The 17,928-nt window shown below is 45.9% G+C and overlaps 1 protein-coding gene across 1 annotated transcript; it reads left to right on the forward strand.

The window, feature by feature from the left end:
* The first annotated feature begins 2,874 nt into the window (after positions 1-2,874).
* Positions 2,875-16,063, forward strand: LOC104349394 (acyl-CoA (8-3)-desaturase). Its single transcript, XM_086472394.1, has 12 exons — positions 2,875-3,123; positions 6,440-6,550; positions 8,161-8,358; positions 8,762-8,863; positions 9,027-9,155; positions 10,578-10,638; positions 12,510-12,586; positions 13,363-13,460; positions 14,055-14,151; positions 14,877-14,956; positions 15,697-15,822; positions 16,012-16,063. Exons 1-12 carry the CDS (start codon positions 2,875-2,877, stop codon positions 16,061-16,063), a joined length of 1,380 nt encoding a protein of 459 aa, XP_086328520.1.
* Positions 16,064-17,928: the final 1,865 nt, after the last annotated feature.

A 17,928-nucleotide genomic window follows, 5' to 3' on the forward strand; every position in this document is an offset into this window, starting at 1 on the left:
TGGAAAAATCAATGTTCAGATTCTAAACTGCGTATAAGATACATACCCCAAACATTTTGGGTTTTTTCCATGTAGGCTTGATGACGTGTATTAACACAAAGTTCCAGAACGGACCGCGGTGCAGGTTTGGTCCACTTCACCCTGATACAAGGAAAAGAAGAATGGATTACAGAGCATTAAAATGTGGGATATGTGAGAGAACAAGTGGATATCAGGTAGATATCAAGTCATAATTTGATGTTTACCTTTTTAGTCGCTGAGATCTTTTATTGTGAAAAGGTAGATTGCAAAATAACAAAGCAGAGAGCTGCAATACTGGAAATTCCAAAGTTTAGCTTAATGGGGGTTCCAGTAAAATGGCAACTTGCTGTAATAGCTGTGGTTCAGATTAATGAGGCATTTGTTACCAAATGTGTTGTTCCATTGTAAACGCTGGCTGATACAACAGTAATTCTTACTATTATCAGCTTTTCTATCAGATTAATATCTACAGGCTGATACAAGAATAACGTCGTGAGTGCCCTACCACCCACATGACAGACAGTTCCTTCTCTGAATGGGTTATGTGGTTCACTCTTGAGTAATTAAAGCTTCAGTTATCTAAGGGTTTGACATACATCCATGAAAGGACTTAATATCCTGGCTGCCACTTTAGGTGCTTGAGGGGAGGTCTTAAAACCTAAAGCTCCAGCTAAGCTGTTGCCCATCTCCTGAAATCGTCAGGTTCTCAGTGCTGCGCAATACCTCTCAGTAAAGTTCCCAAACACCAGTTTCTGAACCACACACAGAAGCGGCTGGGTGCTTCATATACTAAAACTGTTGGGCAAAAAAACTTTTCTCTGCCTGCCTTAGTGATCCAGTGGTAGCTGCAACTTTACGTCAAAGATGAGAGAGAAAGGAGGTGATTTTGTATTTTACTCAGCAACCTGTGATTCACTGAAAAGGTAAATTGTCAAGGGGACTTGAACTTTTCTCTTCTTTTTTGCTAGACTGCCCTGGCCATCTGAGTATCCTCAGAAAGATGGAGAAAAAGATTAAATAGGAAATCTCTCAGTGATGTTGTTGAAGCTATTTAACTTTGCACAGGATTTTAGGGTCAGGGAAAGCAGCTAAGGAGTATGAATATAGGGTAAGTGGGGCTGAATTCTTCCTCCTTATCTGCTGAATATTCAGTTCTGAGTATTCAGTGTAGGAGGGCAGTTGAAAGGAACAAGTTCTGCTCTACTCCTGAAGGTGTGTACTGCTGCACTGGAGGTGGCTTATCTTAAGTGTTATAAAAACTTATTCTGTAAAAAGCACCAGGCATGACAGGAAAAGCTGAACCAAGTGTTGTTTTGCAATTAATACTAATTTCCTGGAGTCCCCAAGTCAATGGTTTACTTAATATTTTACAAACAAGAAGGGGGCAGGAGGAGAGGAAGAAACAGCAGTTTCACAACCTGCCATCAGAACCTGGTGGAACATTTGGGGTGTGCTATCCCAGGCTTATCCAAGGTGACAAGCATCAAGCACAAAGCTCTGAGAAGAGGATTATTCCTGTAAAGGGCACTGTGGAAGCCTCCTCTTCTCTACTCCGTTCTTGCTGGAGAACTGGAAATACAGATATAGGGGTTTTCATCAGGTGCTAAATAAAATCACAGAATGGTTATGGTTGGAAGGGACCTCCAAGATCATCTGGTCCAACCGCCTGCCACGGGCAGGGACACCTTCCACTAGACCAGGTTGCTCCAAGCCCCTTCCAACCTGGCCTTGAACACTGACAGGGAGGGGGCAGCCACAGCTTCTCCGGGCACCATCTTCCAGCGTCCCACCACCCTTACAGTGAAGAATTTCTTCCTAATATCTGATCTAAATCTACCCTCTGTCAGTTTGAAACCATTACCCCTCATCCTATCACTACAAGCCCTGGTAAAAAGTCTCTCCATCTTTCTTATAAGCCCTTTTGCCATACAGAAAGGCCACAATAAGGTCTCCTTCTTTGTGCTTTTTTGCTCAGTGGATCAGTGAAAACGGGATGGGACAAAGCAAACTGCAGGAAATCAGGATGCATTAGGTCATGGGGGATCTTTAAGGGACATTCTAGAATAGATAAAATAAGTATGCAAAGAACAAGATGGCCTGGGGTATGTCCCAAAAGAGATTGGCATGGTTTTCCTTTTTTTTAAATCGGCCGTAAGAATGTGCATAACTTGTGTTCCATCCAAAGGGGTTCATGGATCGTGACATCTAAACTAAGCTGCAGGGTGATAATATTTTTTCTGGGTTCACAGCAGGTTAATCAGAGGTGTGTTTTAAGTGATGCTTTCCCTGACGGCCAGAGCCCAGTATGCCTGTCTTGGGAGCAGAACGAGCCGGCTAAGGCTGCCCAGAGAGGTGGTAGAAGCCCCATCCCTGGAGACATTGAAGGTCAGGTTGGACGGGGCTCTGAGCAACCTGACCTGGTTGAAGATGTCCCCGCTCACTGCAGGGGGGCTGGGCTAGGTGGTCTCTAACGGTCCCCGCCAACCCAAACCGGTCTGTGATGCCAAGCGCTCGGGCACTCCCCACCCGCGGTTCCCGCCGCTCTCGGCGGGCTCGGATCGCGCTGCGGCTGCCGGAGGCGGGGGGGGGTGGGGCGGGAGGTGGTGGTTTGGGGAGGGCGATGGGAGGCGAAACCCAGAGCAGCTGGAGCGTGTGGAGGAGCTCTGCCTGCAGCCCCCACCCTCGCCTCTCCCGCAGCCTCCCGGCCGACCTCCCGCGGGTGGGGAAGGGCGGAGGGCGGCGGCCCCGGGGGCGGCCCGGTCCGGGGCTGCGGGGGCGGCCCAGGGCTGCGGGGGCGCGGCCCGTGTTCCCGCCCTTATATGCCAGGGCGGGAGCGGGGCGCTGAGGCCGGCGATGCGTGAGGGAAGGCGGCTGGGAGCGTTGCGGGGGGTCGGGGAGGGGGTGGAAGAGCGGGATGGGGACCCCGAGCGCGAGCTGCGGCGCTTCACCTGGGAGGAGATCGGGCAGCGGAACGGCCGGGGCCCGCCGCCGCAGGAGCGCTGGCTGGTGATCGAGAGGAAGGTGTACGACATCAGCCGGTTCCACCGGAGGCACCCGGGAGGGGCCCGGCTCATCGGCAGTCACGCCGGGCAGGACGCCACGGTGAGGGCCGGGGTGGGGGTGGGGTGTTTGCTACCGGCTGGAGGTGCCGGTGGCCGGTAAAGCATCAGGGAGCGAGAGGTGGCTTCGGTGGGAATTGGTGGGATGGGGGGGGGGGGGGTGAAGCAGGGAGGGGGTAGGTGGTGTCAGCGCTCCATGAAGGCTTCCCAGCCTGCCGGTGGGGAAAGAGGCAAAATGGAGAAGCTGGGCCCGTGGGGACAACCAGGCTGCAGCTGTTCCTCCAGCTGAAGACTTGAGGATGACTCTTTGTCGCCTGATCTCGCTTCTGCGGCTGCTGGGACCTGCGGTGGTTGCTCACAGGCAAGGGAAGGTGAGGGAGATGCCACAAGCCCTGTGGCAACGAGAGTGGCTACCAAGATGGTTAGTGGGTTGGAACACCTTTTCTACAAGGACAGGCTGAGAGAGTTAAGCTTGTTCAGCCTGGGAAAGAGAAGGCCCAGTACCTGAAGGGGGCCTACAAGGCGGCTGGGGAGGGACAAGGGACTTTTTATAAGGGGTCTGCAGTGGTAGAACGAGGGGCAATGGTTGGAAGCTGGGAGAGGGCAGGTTTAGACTAGGTACAAAGAGGAAGTTCTTCACCCTGAGGGTGGTGAGACACAGGCACAGGTTGCCTAAGGAAGTTGTGGATGCTCCATCCCTGGTAGCGTTCAAGACGAGGTTGGATGGAGCCTTGAGCAACCTGGTCTAGTGGGAGGTGTCCCTGCCATGGCAAGGGGGGGTGGAACTAGATGATCTTGGAGGTCCCTTCCAACCCAAACCATTGTATGATTCCAGAAACATACCTTTGGGAAAGGTGGCTCTCCTTGTTGCCACCCAGAGAGCAGGGACAGCATGCTTTCCCAAGCAGTCTTCCAGAAGAGTTTCTGTAGTTATTGTGTCCGACCCTTGAGACGAACAAAATTGGAAGAATCAGATGATTATGGAATGTCCAACTGCTGGCGAGTTGGTGTGTGGGCAAAAAGCCTTTTGCTCATCAGGTGTCCTTGTCTGACTGTTACTTTAATGCCACAGAAACTTTTGGTAAACACACACCAACATGTTCTGCAAATTCCCTGGAGTTCTTGCCTTCTAGTATACATAGGAAGGGAAGAAAACAGTGGTAAATTAACATCTATACAAAGATGTGATAAGTGCAATTGCTTCCTTGCTGTGTAGTTTGAAAGAAAAAAAAACCCAAGACAAATAGTTCTCTGATCTTCCATATGTGAGGGATATTTGAGGCTCATGGAAGTAAAAATAATTTTCAGTCCACTAAGTTTAAATTTCAAATTTTGTTTTAGCTGTACTTTGCCTTCTGGGTTTGTTGGTTTTTTTTTTTTTTTTTTCTTCATTCATTTCTCTAGTTAGTACCATCAGATTTCTTTCATTTTAGCCTGCTGGAATACCCCAGACAATGAATGAACTTGGAAAACGCAGGTATTTTGTTTCTGGGATCTGAGGTGCTTCTTACGGGTTGCTTCCACATCCAATTCATTAAGCTCTGCAACACTTCAGCCACTTTTGTGTGACACCAGCTCAACTGTCTTCACATACAAGTGTGAAGCACATTAAATAAGCTGTGTACCATAATGGAAAAACGCCTGGCTATTTCCCCTCTCTCTTTTTAAGCATATGTGGTAAAACTCCAGCTCAAGGGCTGCAAGTGAAATGAATAGGAAGAGGGTTTACTTTCCTCCAGAGATGCTGAAGAACACATAAATCTTCCACAACTCCACGCTTTTGGATAACAGCAGCATCATCACCTCTGACAAGACACAATATTCAGAATCTGTATTTATTTCAAGGCAAATTAATACATGTGATACTGGAGTATCTTGCCCTGCTTGAACTCTGCGCACCTGCAAGCTGTGCATCTTGGCATCAGCAAAAACGGTGGAAAAAGGTGGAATATTTGCTCTGGGTGTGTCTATAGTGCAGGTACAGAGAAAGCCATGCTGGCACTAGTCAGCCTCCAACAGAAGCAGCGTGAATTAGTGTGTGTGGACTTCTGTGCTCTCCTGTGTAGCCTGATTATGTGTGAACTATCTGCTTTAGTGCAAATTTGGTTATATCCACGCTGAGTTGCAGTGGGAATATATCCAGGACATTGTGCGTGAAGTAAGAAACTCCTCTTTGTTATTAAGAGCAGTTTCATGAGACTGTGAATTCAATAGGCTCGTAGAATCACAGAATCATACCCTCGGAAAAGACCTCTAGGATCATTGAGTCCACCCGTCAACCCAACCCCACCATGCCCACTAAACCATGTCCCAAAGTGCCACATCTACACTGTTTTTAAACACCTCCAGGGATGGTGACTTCACCATCTCCCTGGGCAGCCTGTTCCAAGCTCCCAACTCTTTAGTGAGTCTGGGAGGAAGAGACAAAAAGAAGTGAAAGAAGCATTTATTAAGAAAATCCATAAGACTTTAGTGAGGTCTGTACATCTTGGAATAGGTCAATTGCTCAATCTTTTGGAAGTATATAATGAGAAATTAAGAAATCACCTTAGTTTGACTGGAAGATTTTACCAAGAGCATATAGCTTTGAAAGATGATAACTTAGGAGAGGATAAAAAACATGGAAGGCTCTCAGTAAGGAAAGAAACCTGAGGAATGGAAAAATGAGTATAAATAATGCCACAATATTAGTAAGGGTGACACCGCACAAAACTGTGAGGAGGAGTCCTATTATTGCTGCTTTTTGCTGTGGTGTTTTCGCACCAGATGTAGAACAGCAGAGTTAAGGCATGAGGCGACTTAGAAAACAGGAGCAACAATCCCAAGACTGGAAGTTTGGGCTGAATTTGGCAAAATGTGGTTAAATTTTGGAGACTGAAAAACATCTGGTGTTGCAACTTCATGAAATAACTTGCAGGAGATTATTTTGCAGAGAAACTGCTTGCTGATTTTTTTTTTTGATTCATCAGTGATAACGATTATGTGCACTGTATTTAAACCCACTGTATGTTATATATATGCCTCAGTCATGCAGTTGCCCAAACCTGTGTCATTTTGGAGTAGAGGACAGAAAATTTGCAGCAGTTTGCTCAGAGAGATTAGCTAAACAGCTTCCTTTTGTCACACAACCATTCTCAGTAAACATTTGCCCAGAGTAACTCTGGGGCTGGAATACAGTAGAGCACTGATTCCGGTATCTTTAGGATGCCTAAATTGAACGGGATGGAAGATGGTGCAAAAGCAGGCGTGCAAGCAGGTCAGTAAGTTGAAGGCATGGATGTACAAAAGCAACTTCCCATGGCTGGAGTAACACAGAATTTGTTTTCCTTACCTCTTCCTTTACTCTTGCACATTTGCAGGATGCCTTTGTAGCATTCCATGCTGACAAGATGCTGGTGAGCAAGTACTTGAAGTCACTGCAGATTGGGGAGCTGGCACCAGATCAACCCAGTGTTGAGCCCACGAAAAATGTAAGTCTGTCCTCATAAATCAGATCAAAGGGAAATGTTCTGAGATTAGACCTTGTTCTTCTGTATCAGTGTAGCTCCCAGAACAATGGAATCCAGGTTCTTCACAATTTTTTGTGCTACTACTTAGAAACAATACATGGGCATTAGTCCAAACCCACATTATGTGGTTGAGAAGGCAGTTCCTGAAGATGAAGTTGTCTTATCACAGTAACTCTAGAGAAATAGCAGAGCCTCATTTTGCTCTCATGAATGTCACAGCTATCACCTTTTATTCCTTCCCTTGCTTTGAGAAAGAGCTAACCAAAAATTAAGTAATTCTTTCCAAATGATAGTAAATTTTCAGACTGTACTCCCTTCTGCTGTAGGTATCTCTAGGGAGAGACTGCAGGTAGAGTGTTTTAGCCTTGAATTAAGTTACACGGGCTGCATTGGCATTGCCCTTTTGGGCAGCCTTCTTGCAGCAGCCTCAAGGTCATTCACAGAATGATCATTCCCAGAAGCACTGTGAGAGTAACCAACCTGGTATGCCAAAGAAAACCTCGTGAAAGAGGCACAGACAACAGAACAGGAGTAGTCTTGGAATACAAATATTCCCTGGGCTATATGGGCCTCGTTGCATCCCACTATCCAACACTACCTGTTTTCCCCATTCCTCTGAGCCTGCCCTGCTTTTCCTTTGCATAGTCCCACACTCCACGTTGAAGGGGGCAAGATGATACACGGCCTCATGTAACTCAGGCACCAGGAACACAATTCAGAGCAGCCTGGCTGTCCCAGAATGGCATGGACACATTTCCTAGGTAGGATGGGAACCTCAGGAACCCTCTTACCCACCTGTGGCCATGCCTTGCCTATTTCGCAGTTCCATAGCTGGCCTGCGCCAGAGCCTGCGTGTGCCTTGCTCCATGCAAACTCCATTTCCCCAAAATGATTTGGAAAGCAGGCTGGGAAGCTCCTTTGTGGGTTTGGTTGCACGGAGACAGGAATCAGGCTTGGGAGGCATCTGCAGAGCTGACAAACACGAAGGTGGGTTGGTCTAACAGCGGTGCTGTGCTCATTTCTTCTTCCACCCTCCTTCCTCAGTGCTCACCAGCCTGAGGCCAGCGGGGCTGTAGGTGCCATTTTTCATACCGGCATTTAACCCTCCCCTGTTAATCTTGGGAAGGGTAAAGTGAAGACATATCTTGGTCTATTGGAACTGTTGGCACAAGAGGAACAATTTCATTTCAAATGCCTGCCACAAGATGGCATGCTATGCTCATGCCCATACAGTACACTTCCACTAGACACAACTTCTGTCTGAACCCTGTGCTACCTGCCAAGAAGACGATGGAAGAAGACCAAAGATACAGTCTTAGAGGCTGGAGGTGCAGACATTGTGCTCTGTGATGGCTGCTGGTTGCTCCTCTGCTCTATGTCCCTTATCAGGCAAAGACACAGAGAAGCTGTAGGAAAGCAATGATGACGTTTACTGGTGTGCAAGCCCCGCTCTTGCCCGTTTGGCCAGATGCTTTGCTCGTTGGTTGCTGCCTTAAAGTGGTCCTTGGCTTTTGAGGCTGCAGTGCTACAGTCTAGAAAGAGGGAACATGTAACACTGGTGCTTCCCACAGAAAATGCTGGTGAAAGACTTCCGTGAATTGCGTGCTGCTGTGGAGAAAATGGGACTTCTGAAGCCAAATCAGCTCTTCTTCTTCCTGCACCTCGCTCACATCCTCCTGTTGGATACTGCTGCTTGGCTCATTCTCTTCTACTTTGGGACATCGTTAATGCCCTTAATCGCCTCTCTGGTGGTGCTGACCATTTCCCAGGTAAGCAACTAAGTCCACAGCACGTGCACATGGACTTGCATCACTTTTCAGACATATACTACTATTGCAGTTTTGTAGTGCAACATTTCCTTACTTGGCATAGTCCTCCTTTGTCATTAGAAGACAACCACTATATAGCATGTGTTTACAAAAGATGTAAAGAGGAAATTCTGCATGTGGGGAGCTCCCAAGAAGCCTAGTCTGGGATTCTTTCAGCACGATATATTCTAGGGGAAGCCTCAAGAGTATCAGGATTTCAACAGTTCCTTTCTGATTCTGACTTTGGAGCACTATCCAAGAAATAAGTCTTGATATTTGAAAGCAAAGGATGGGCATGGTACTGTCCTGGTCTCGACTCCTTTTTTTTTTCCCCCCTCCCAGTGTTTTCTTCTTCCTCTTCCAGGTCCAGGCTTCATGGCTACAACATGATTTAGGACATCTTTCAGTATTCAGGAAGACCAAGTGGAACCACTTGCTGCATAAGTTTGTGATGTGCCATTTGATTGTAAGTACCTGACCCTGGAAAAACTTCTTAGATTTGATGGCTTTCCTATAAAAGTGTGTGTTCTAAAGACTGCGGAGGATACTGTGTTCAGCGTTGGGCAAAGGAGGGGAATTGGAGAGAATCTGGCTCTGTACATTTCATACTTTGTTCTTCATTAAAACAGGGGGCGTCAGCCAAGTGGTGGACTCTTCTGCACTCCCAGCACCATGCCAAACCCAACTGCTTCCAGAAAGATCCTGATATTGATATGCACCCTTTCTTGTTTACTTTGGGGAAGAAATTATCTGTGGAGGTCAGTGTGTGTGTATGCGCGCGCTCACATACCAGGAACTGGGAAGAACACCCCGGTCAACAAAATGCACGCAGTGCTATAAAGATCTAAAACTAAGATGGGAGGACGGTTTCTGAAAGAAGATTGTTCATCTGTGTCTACTTTCTTCAGCCTTTGTAAGCAGGTCACAGTTCACATTAAGTTCCTTTAAAAAGTTCTTGAATAGCTGACAAGCAGTTGTAAATAAATTAAACATGATGTGCGTGCATCATATACAGGGTGAAAAATCCAACAGCAAAAAGACTATTAATAGTTATAGCAACTTAATGACCTAGTAGAACAACTCAGTAATTAAAGATTACAAGATAACTTGTAAACATTGATATAAAGCATGTCTGCAGTTGGCTTGGCATTATTACTTTAATATTAACGTCTGAGGCTCAGAGATACGGGTGCCTTTGGCATATCTATGCCTTCTAGGAGAGGCAGAAGCCTTGCTGCGAAAGGCAGGTGGCACAGCAGGGCTGTGGGTCTGTAGGTCTGGCTGTTGGCAGGTCCCTCCAGTGGGCAGAAGTCGTTTGATCATGTAGGATGGTCTCGGCTTGTACAGCTACGCCCCTTCCAGGAGCACCTAAGGCAATGCTGAACCCCTTTGGCTGTACAGCTTCATCAGGCCCTCAGACTCTGTCAGAGTCGCTCTGGCAGTGAACTATTTTTCTCTTTGGAAGACCTTTGCCATCATGAAACAGTCATTTAAGCGTAGAGAATCAGAGAAAAAAAGGGGGGCGGCAGGGAAGAAAACACATTTGACTCTTTTTGACCAATAATGTAACTTTGCCTTGAAATATCTAATATTTCACAAAAGGAATTATGAATGGGGTAAGAACACAAACCCAAGGAAATTCACCAGTTAAAATACGCCTTTATCCACCCTGAAAATTATTTTTATCATAACTTCCAGATCACACCATCTTTTAATGGATGAAATGTTCTGGTATAGTTTTTACTACACCAGTCCGTTCCAACCCAGACAACGTGGTATCTGTGACAGCAGTTCCCTTCCTAGCACATACCAATGTAGGCTTCTGTTATGGGCTGTCACCTCTGCTTTGGCTTGTCATTAGGTACATCTAGAACTACTTTTCAGCGATCACTTATTTAATTCATTTTCCCCTACTGAAGAAAAATCTCATGCTTGCTTAAGTTTGTCTCTGAAAGAATTTACAAAGCTGTCAGGCATTGAAGCCTCACGCTAATGGAATGAGGGTTTAGAGAGAAGGTGTAAACTAAAAGGACAGGCACACAGGAGGGAGACGGTAGGAACGAGGGTTGTGGGAAGCGTGCAAGAAGAGTGCCCCTGGGGAAGAAAGGATGGAAACCAGCAAGTTACCCGTGCAGATTGCTTAGTTTCCACTCAGTATTTTTTGCTGTTTCTTTTCACAGCTTGGGATCAAAAAGAAAAAATACATGCCATACAATCACCAACACAAATACTTCTTCATCAGTGAGTATCTCCATTCTCCTGCAATGCCATGACAGGAACTAATAGGCTTGTAGATCTTACTTTTGACCTGTAGGACCTGAGAAGAACTAAGGTGCCTGCATCAAAGAACATATCTAATTTTTGGAGGAGTTGAAGACCTGACTGGATAAACTCCTGAGTAACCTGGTCTGACCTCATAGCTGATGCTGCTCTGAGATCCTGAGGTGCTTTCCACCCTCAATTATCATATGATCCCATGTCAGATCATGTTCCTGTGCCCTTCCTGCCTTGAAACACATTAATTTGGTTTGAGAATTTCTAAGCAAACGGCTTAAGTTTATTCCAGGGTAGAAAAAGTAGTGGGATATGCTTATCCCAGGCTATCTTAAAACTGTACTGCTTTGCAAAAATAAGTCTACATCTGTTTGGAAGGAGAAAAGGAGAAAGACTTAACTCAGGAAGTTAATTAAGGAGATTACTTGGGAGAGTGTCATGAGGGCTCCAGGGAATGTTCATGCGAGTTGTAGAATGTGTGGCTAATAAAGCGCAGAGGAAAAATCCAGAATTTCTCCACTGTCAGTGCCCTGATCTCTAGGCTCCCTCCCGCCCTCTTCTTCCCGTCTTAGTGACGCTTTATTCCTTTTGCAAAGCAGCACAATTTCCACATGGGACAAGCAGGTATCACCTCTTGCATCTCTCCAGAATAGTCTGAAGTCTGCTGCTTAGAATGCTTGCCTGAAAAGTGGACAGGATGAACTTTAATCCTAAAACCCAGCAGAAATGGGCACTTTGGAGGTGTGATTCATTTGACCCATTTTTTCCTCTGAAGATGGCAGGAACTGCGCTCCAGCAGTGGCTCTTCTCACAAGTGGCTAGAAAGAACTTGCAGGGTTAGTTCAGATGTGCATATCTCGGATAGGCAACTCGGAGATGCCTAATTAAAGAAGGTGATCCTGTGTTACAATCTCATACCACTTCCTTCAGTAGTATTCAAATTGAAACAGTCGTCTGTGGGGTTTTTTTGTTGTTTTGGTTTTTAAGTACAACTGAGATGTCCATTTGGGAGGCTGAGTTTGAGTTGTTCTTGTAACCCAAAATCCCTGGTAGGCAAGGGATTTCATGTGTATTCCTGTTTTTTCCCTGCTTTGATCAACTGAATGGGGATCCAGATAAGCTTTGGGGCTGTAGAAGCCACTTCTCGAACTAGTACTCTGTGGCTGTTCCTCAGTTAGAAATCTAAAATGAAATCTTGTCTTTGTAAACACTATCAGATTAACAGACAGACCTAGAAATGTTTAGAAGCACTAATTATAGAAAAACTTGGGTTGGAACGGACCTCCAAAGATCATCTAGTCCAACCCCTCTGCAGTGAGCAGGGACATCTTCAACTAGATCAGGTTGCTCAGAGCCCCGTATAGCATCCTAACCAGCATCCGCTTTCTTGCAAGGTTACTGTGGTACTCAAAAGGATTATTAAGTTTCTGGGGCCTTGTCCTCCTTATTTTTCAGGATTCTCCACACCCCTTTTTTGTTTTCATTCTCTCCTAAAAGAAGCCGTGGTCACAGCTCTCCATGAAGAAAAGGAAGGCAATACTACCTGGGCGGGCAGGTGACATAAGCAGTAGCAGCCCATCATGCCGAAGAGCAGGAACCACCCTCAATCGAGCTGCTTGTCTTACCTTTGTTTTACCTCTTGAGGTCAGCAGGCTCCCAGACTGCTTACTGTTTGTCTGCGTGGATGCATACCGATACCATCCAGAAAGTTCTGCGGCCCTACAACTTCTCAGCATATTCTCCATATTGAGTAGCTGGTCAGGGGTCCTTTGCTTCCAGTTTGATTATCTGTTATTCAGTCCACGACGTTACCAGTGATGATGAATTCTCCTTTACAGCTCTTCCTCCGCTCCTGTTCCCCACCTACTTCCACTACCACACGTTTTACATTGCGTACACAAAAAGGTATTGGGCGGTAAGTACTGCTGCTCCTGCAGCCAAGCAGGGCTCAGCCCTGGGCCTCCACCCTTTCTTCTGAGCGTGGAGCCAGCTTCTGCCCAGGGCCCAGTCCCTGCTGTGTGACACTCCATGCCGTTCAGTGAAGCCGAGTACGACAGGCAGTTTGGTGCAGTGTTTTGGGAGGCTCTGCACGCTTTCTGCTAAACCCAATATGTTCTTCAGCTCGGTGATGAGGGCCTGAAAACAAGCACCAGGCTGTTTGGCTGGTACTGTCTCCTTCCGTTTGGGAAGCAAACTGGAAGGTCCGTAGTGGTCAGGAATAGGAGGAAGGGGATTTATAGGAACTGTTGTTGTTGATTTGTTAGCAGTATGCGTATACTTGGCATTACTTCCTACGCCAGGCAGCCAGAATTAATGCTCCATTCTTCCTTCTCTCATGTGTATTAAGCGACTTCCAGCCGAAATGAGATCGTTGGTCTAGCACTTAGTTCACTGGGGAGTCCTGGGCAGTGATTTGATACAAGTCTTCAACTCACGTTTCTGAATTCAGAGTGATTTGTCAATATATTAATCTACTTACTGGGTGTGAATGCTCAGGTTCATCTCTGTTACAGCAAGGCGTGAAAAAAAAGTGTTACTAGCTTGTGTTAACTCGAAAGCTCAATTTAACAGAAAGCAACAGAATCCGAATGTAGATTGATTTCTTGTACATGTAATGTGAAGCTTAGAAAAAGATTTCAGCATATCTAATGTATAATTATTTTCTTTTCTTGTTGTCTCTGGTTTTGGTAGGACTTGGCCTGGATGCTGACCTTTTATATCAGATTCTTCTTTACTTATGGATCACTATTAGAAATAAAGAGTCTCCTGGCATATTATTTTATATTCAGGTGATCTCTCTTTAGAAGGTTCTTCAGCCTTCCTCCGCATATTCTATCTGTGCCCGCTTGCCTTTCTCTGCCTTTGCTTATCTTTCCATGTTCTCCTTTACCATCTCATTTTTTGCTTAGGTTTTTAATTCTGTAAAATTAAACTAAGACTCTTCTACCAGTTCAAGTTTAATGTTGCCTCATTGGCTCTGGCAGCAAAGAGGAGTGCTGACCAAACTGAGAAATACCTTACACAACATCCAGTGCTTTGGGTGTTGGGTCTGCTACTGGTTAGAGAACATTTAACAGAAGCAACTTAGCTTGGACTTGCAAATGCCCAGGCCTTACCCAGCAGCAGTGGCTTGAATGGAAAATATGCTCTCCACTTCGATGGTTTTACTGATTCTAATCAGTTATGTCAGTTTTATAACAAAATACATTAAATAATCATAAGGAAGTATGAAACTTCCAGGTTTGGAAGCTCTTGCAGGTGCTGGATTAGCAAGGCTGGTGTTCAGCCATGTGTTTGTAAGTCTGGCTATGCTGTTATTTCAATGGCTCATCGTTGCCTTTCTTACCTGTTACTGAACTCTGGCCTCTTGTCTGATTGCACAGGATGCTGGAGAGCAGCTGGTTTGTCTGGGTTTCACAGATGAACCATATCCCTATGGATATTTACTATGACAAGAATTTGGACTGGGTATCTACTCAGGTAAAGTATTTTCCATTCTGAAGAATTGTGGCCATACAGGTACAAATCCCAACCATAAGACAAGCAAGTCCTCTCTTGCATTAAGGGTGAAAACCTCTTGGTAACTAGAAGTGAGGGTTATGAAAAGGACCACAGGATTGAGTTATGGTAACAGTAAAGGAGGACAGCAATGACAAGTTCATGGGCAATCTAAGGTCCAAGCTAGGTCCCAGCACTATATCCTAAACATACCCACCTCCCCCCTCAGTGCATCATTCTGCTTTGGACCTTGTCTGCTTATGTGGAGATGGAAGTTCGTGTCCTGCTCTTGCCGAGCCATTTCACACTAGCAGAATGCCAGTGGTGTCCCCTCTTTGCAGAGGGAGTTAGTGGAGTCCAGCACTAAAGTCTGACCACCACAGAAGTCCCCTGCCATCTCTGCTTTTTCTGCAGATGTAGGTTTGAGAAGACCCAGGAGAACTTTGGACTGGCTGTTCGTGTGATTTCAGGGGAGCACAGAGCCAACTCCTAGTTTTACCACGTTCCGTGTTAGCCAGCCTGCGTCCATCTGCTGGTCCACAAAGCTGAAGGAGGACTATGATCCTTGGCTTGAGGTTAGCTAGCTCAGCTTAGGCTAAAAGAAAACAATAGACCAGAGCAGCACAGCACACGGCGCTCTTTAGGTGAATGAGAAAGGCTGCAGTCACCAATCTGTACTGACTCCGCTTTCCTTTCCCCTCCTCTAGCTCCAGGCAACCTGCAATGTTGAGCAGTCTCTGTTCAATGACTGGTTTACTGGGCATCTGAACTTCCAGATTGAACACCAGTGAGTACCCACCCTGAGGGAGAATCTTCTTCCCTCTTTTAAAAAAAACTTTTTCTTTTCTCTATTATTCTTTGCCCTGAATTCTACAAATGGTTGTGGGGCACCAAGGAGTTTGCCTTTAAACTGAAAACCCTGAAGAGAACCAGCATGTAATTCAAAACCTTCACTAGACCCCCAGGAAGGCGAGAGTGACTGGTGGAAATGGGACACGGGCAGGATCTGTGAAGCCACACAGACACCAGCAGGGTCTATCCGGAGTAGCAGCTTGTGAGCGTTGGTGAACACGGGCGTGCTGAGGCACCCTGCTTACAGCCGACCCAGCAGCTCAAGCCTACCCATGCCGACTGCTTATGCCGTTGCTCTAGAGACTGGGGTATGCAGCTGCAGGATGGGCTCATCTCCTCTCCTGTGCTGTGGAGGTGGTTATTTCTGGAGAAAGGGGAGGCGGGGGGTGGGGGGGGAAGTAGTTTCTTCCAGTTTATGGCATCACTGACTTTGGAGAAAAGTCACTTCAGAGATGCTAGAGACAACTGTGGAAAATAACAGAGGGGGAAAGCAGGGGAGTCTTATGAGTTACTTGTGCTAAGAGCACCCCAAGGGGAAGAAGAGCCAGGAGCAGCTAAAGACCTGACTCAGTCTGATCTGGGCGATTCCTGGGAAGTAATAATCAATGTGAACATGTGAAAGGCAGTATTTGTCACAGAGCACTGGAAGAGAATTTGTCTGTCTCCCGTTCACAGCCTATTCCCCACAATGCCAAGACACAACTACTGGAAGGTGGCTCCTCTGGTGAAGTCCTTGTGTGCCAAACACGGCACCGAGTACCAGTGTAAGCCGCTGCTCACGGCTTTTGCAGACATTGTGCGGTGAGTAGCAACACACTGGCAAAACACTGCAGAAGGATGTAGGAGAGGCTGGAATCCCAAAAACAAGTGTTGGCTCGTTCTCTTCTTAAAATCAGCACACAGAAACCCTCATTTCCCTTGTCCCTACCAACACTCCCCTAAGTAACCCTACATAATGTGGCCTCTTGTGTCCTCTCTTGTCTCTCTCAGCTCTCTGAAGAGTTCAGGGGAGCTCTGGCTCGATGCCTACCTACACAAATAAGACGTCAAGGCTCAATGGTACCATTCACAGCCTGCCACGTCTTTGCATTCCCAGAAAGCTGAGGAGCAGGGACCACAAGGGACTCTATGGCAGAAGAAAATGGCTAAGAACTGAAGGATATGATTCCAATAGATATGAAGTTACCTGAATTTTACTTCTGGTCTCTCCTGATGTTTTGGCTCATACATGTTAAGAGTGGTTGGGGCAAGCAGGAGATGAATGGTTAAAACGGGGAGAAACTCTTTGCTACCTGTGTCTGAGTAAATGTGGCCAAGAGCATTTCTGAGCCCGAGTAGGTGTTCAAGTGAGATGATGGACTGGTGCAGCTGCACACACTTCACTTCAGGTCAGCTTATGACCTGAGGGGGGAATAAGCAAATTCAAGGGATAGACCAGTCTAGCCAACAGGGAGCTGACCCTAGTTGTTGTGGTTTTTGTCATATTTCTTAAAGAGCTCACAAAATAAAGTTTAAATCTTGCCTGTTAAAAAAATAATGTAAGAAAGCCTTTGATTAGATAATGAAGGGACTTTGTATTGTTTGTGCAATGGTTGTCTGAAATTATACATGCCATGCTCAGCACCAACTTCTGCTTAAAAACCTTTAACCCGGTACAGTCAGCCAGAACACATAAAAGATTTGTTACTAAACCATTTTCTGCCTTGGAAAATGTGCAATTATGTTTAGAAGTTAACAGCACAAAGTACAATTCCTGAGCCATAGGAGTAAGAGAAGCGGTTCCTGAAAACCCTGTGGGAGAAGTAAGGAGTGAAGCAGGACCCAGAACGCTATCAGTTATTCACAAACACATTTCCACTACTCATATTAGTAGCTAGATATTAAGTAAATGAAATAAGCACATTCATTGTCTTCTGTGTTATGAAGCTGAATGGTAAATAATAAAAAAAAAATCTTTAAACAAAAAGCTGTATTTATAAAAATGCTGACAGATCTTAGCCAAACTTTTTATAGTATAATCACACTCTGTATCTCATGGAAGTGTTGAAACTATTCCTCATCCTGCAGTCTTCACAGATTTGTACATATAAGCCTATCAGATGCATAACATCACTAAAAAAAAGCTTGTAACTTATTTAAATCTAAAGAGCAAGCAGCATTTAGGAAAAGTAATGAGTGTCAAAAGCACCTCGGACTCTGCACACAGGCAGTAAGTAAAGCAGGGAAACTGAGCAGAGATTTCTTCATTCTTGCTTTTCCAGCTCCCCTCCACAAAAAGTCAAGAGCAACATCAAGACCCTGTAGACAATATAAGAGCTATGATTAGGTGCTTTCATCTCCTCCATATGTGCCAGTTTTGATTTCCCCCTCATCTCAAGCTACACAGAAAGCAACACCAGACTTACTGCCTTGTTTAACTGGGTTTAACAGAAAGATTAGAAGAAAGAAATGCCAGTGAGGCAAAATATGTTAGCCTTCTGTTAAAGATTACACCTTCAGGCAGAGCCAGGATTGTGTAACTGACAGCAGCCCTGGTTTGGCCAGCTTGCTTGCCAGGGTCTAGTACCTGCTACTTGAGCAGAGCCCCTCGGGAACAGGTCGTGCAGACCTCTGCTGGGGCAGGGGGTCAGCCGTGCGCCATTTGGGCAGACGTTCGCTGAAGCACTCAACAAAAGATGACGTTTGATCAACCAGGCAATTGACTCTGGGTATTTTCCTTTGATCTATTATATCGAGACAATGCTCATGGGGAGAAACAACATGTTTGACTTGTTTTTCTAAAAGTGAGGAGGAACCAAAAGGAAGGTTTTGGACGAGGCTGAAGTAACTGCAATGGATTGCATAAAGCAAGAGATGGGTGCTTGGGTTCAGGCCTCCATCTCCTAGACACCCTCACCCTACAGTCTT

Source organism: Leptosomus discolor, chromosome 12, assembly GCF_034619465.1.
Source record: "Leptosomus discolor isolate bLepDis1 chromosome 12, bLepDis1.hap2, whole genome shotgun sequence".
Taxonomy (NCBI): Eukaryota; Metazoa; Chordata; class Aves; order Leptosomiformes; family Leptosomidae; genus Leptosomus; species Leptosomus discolor.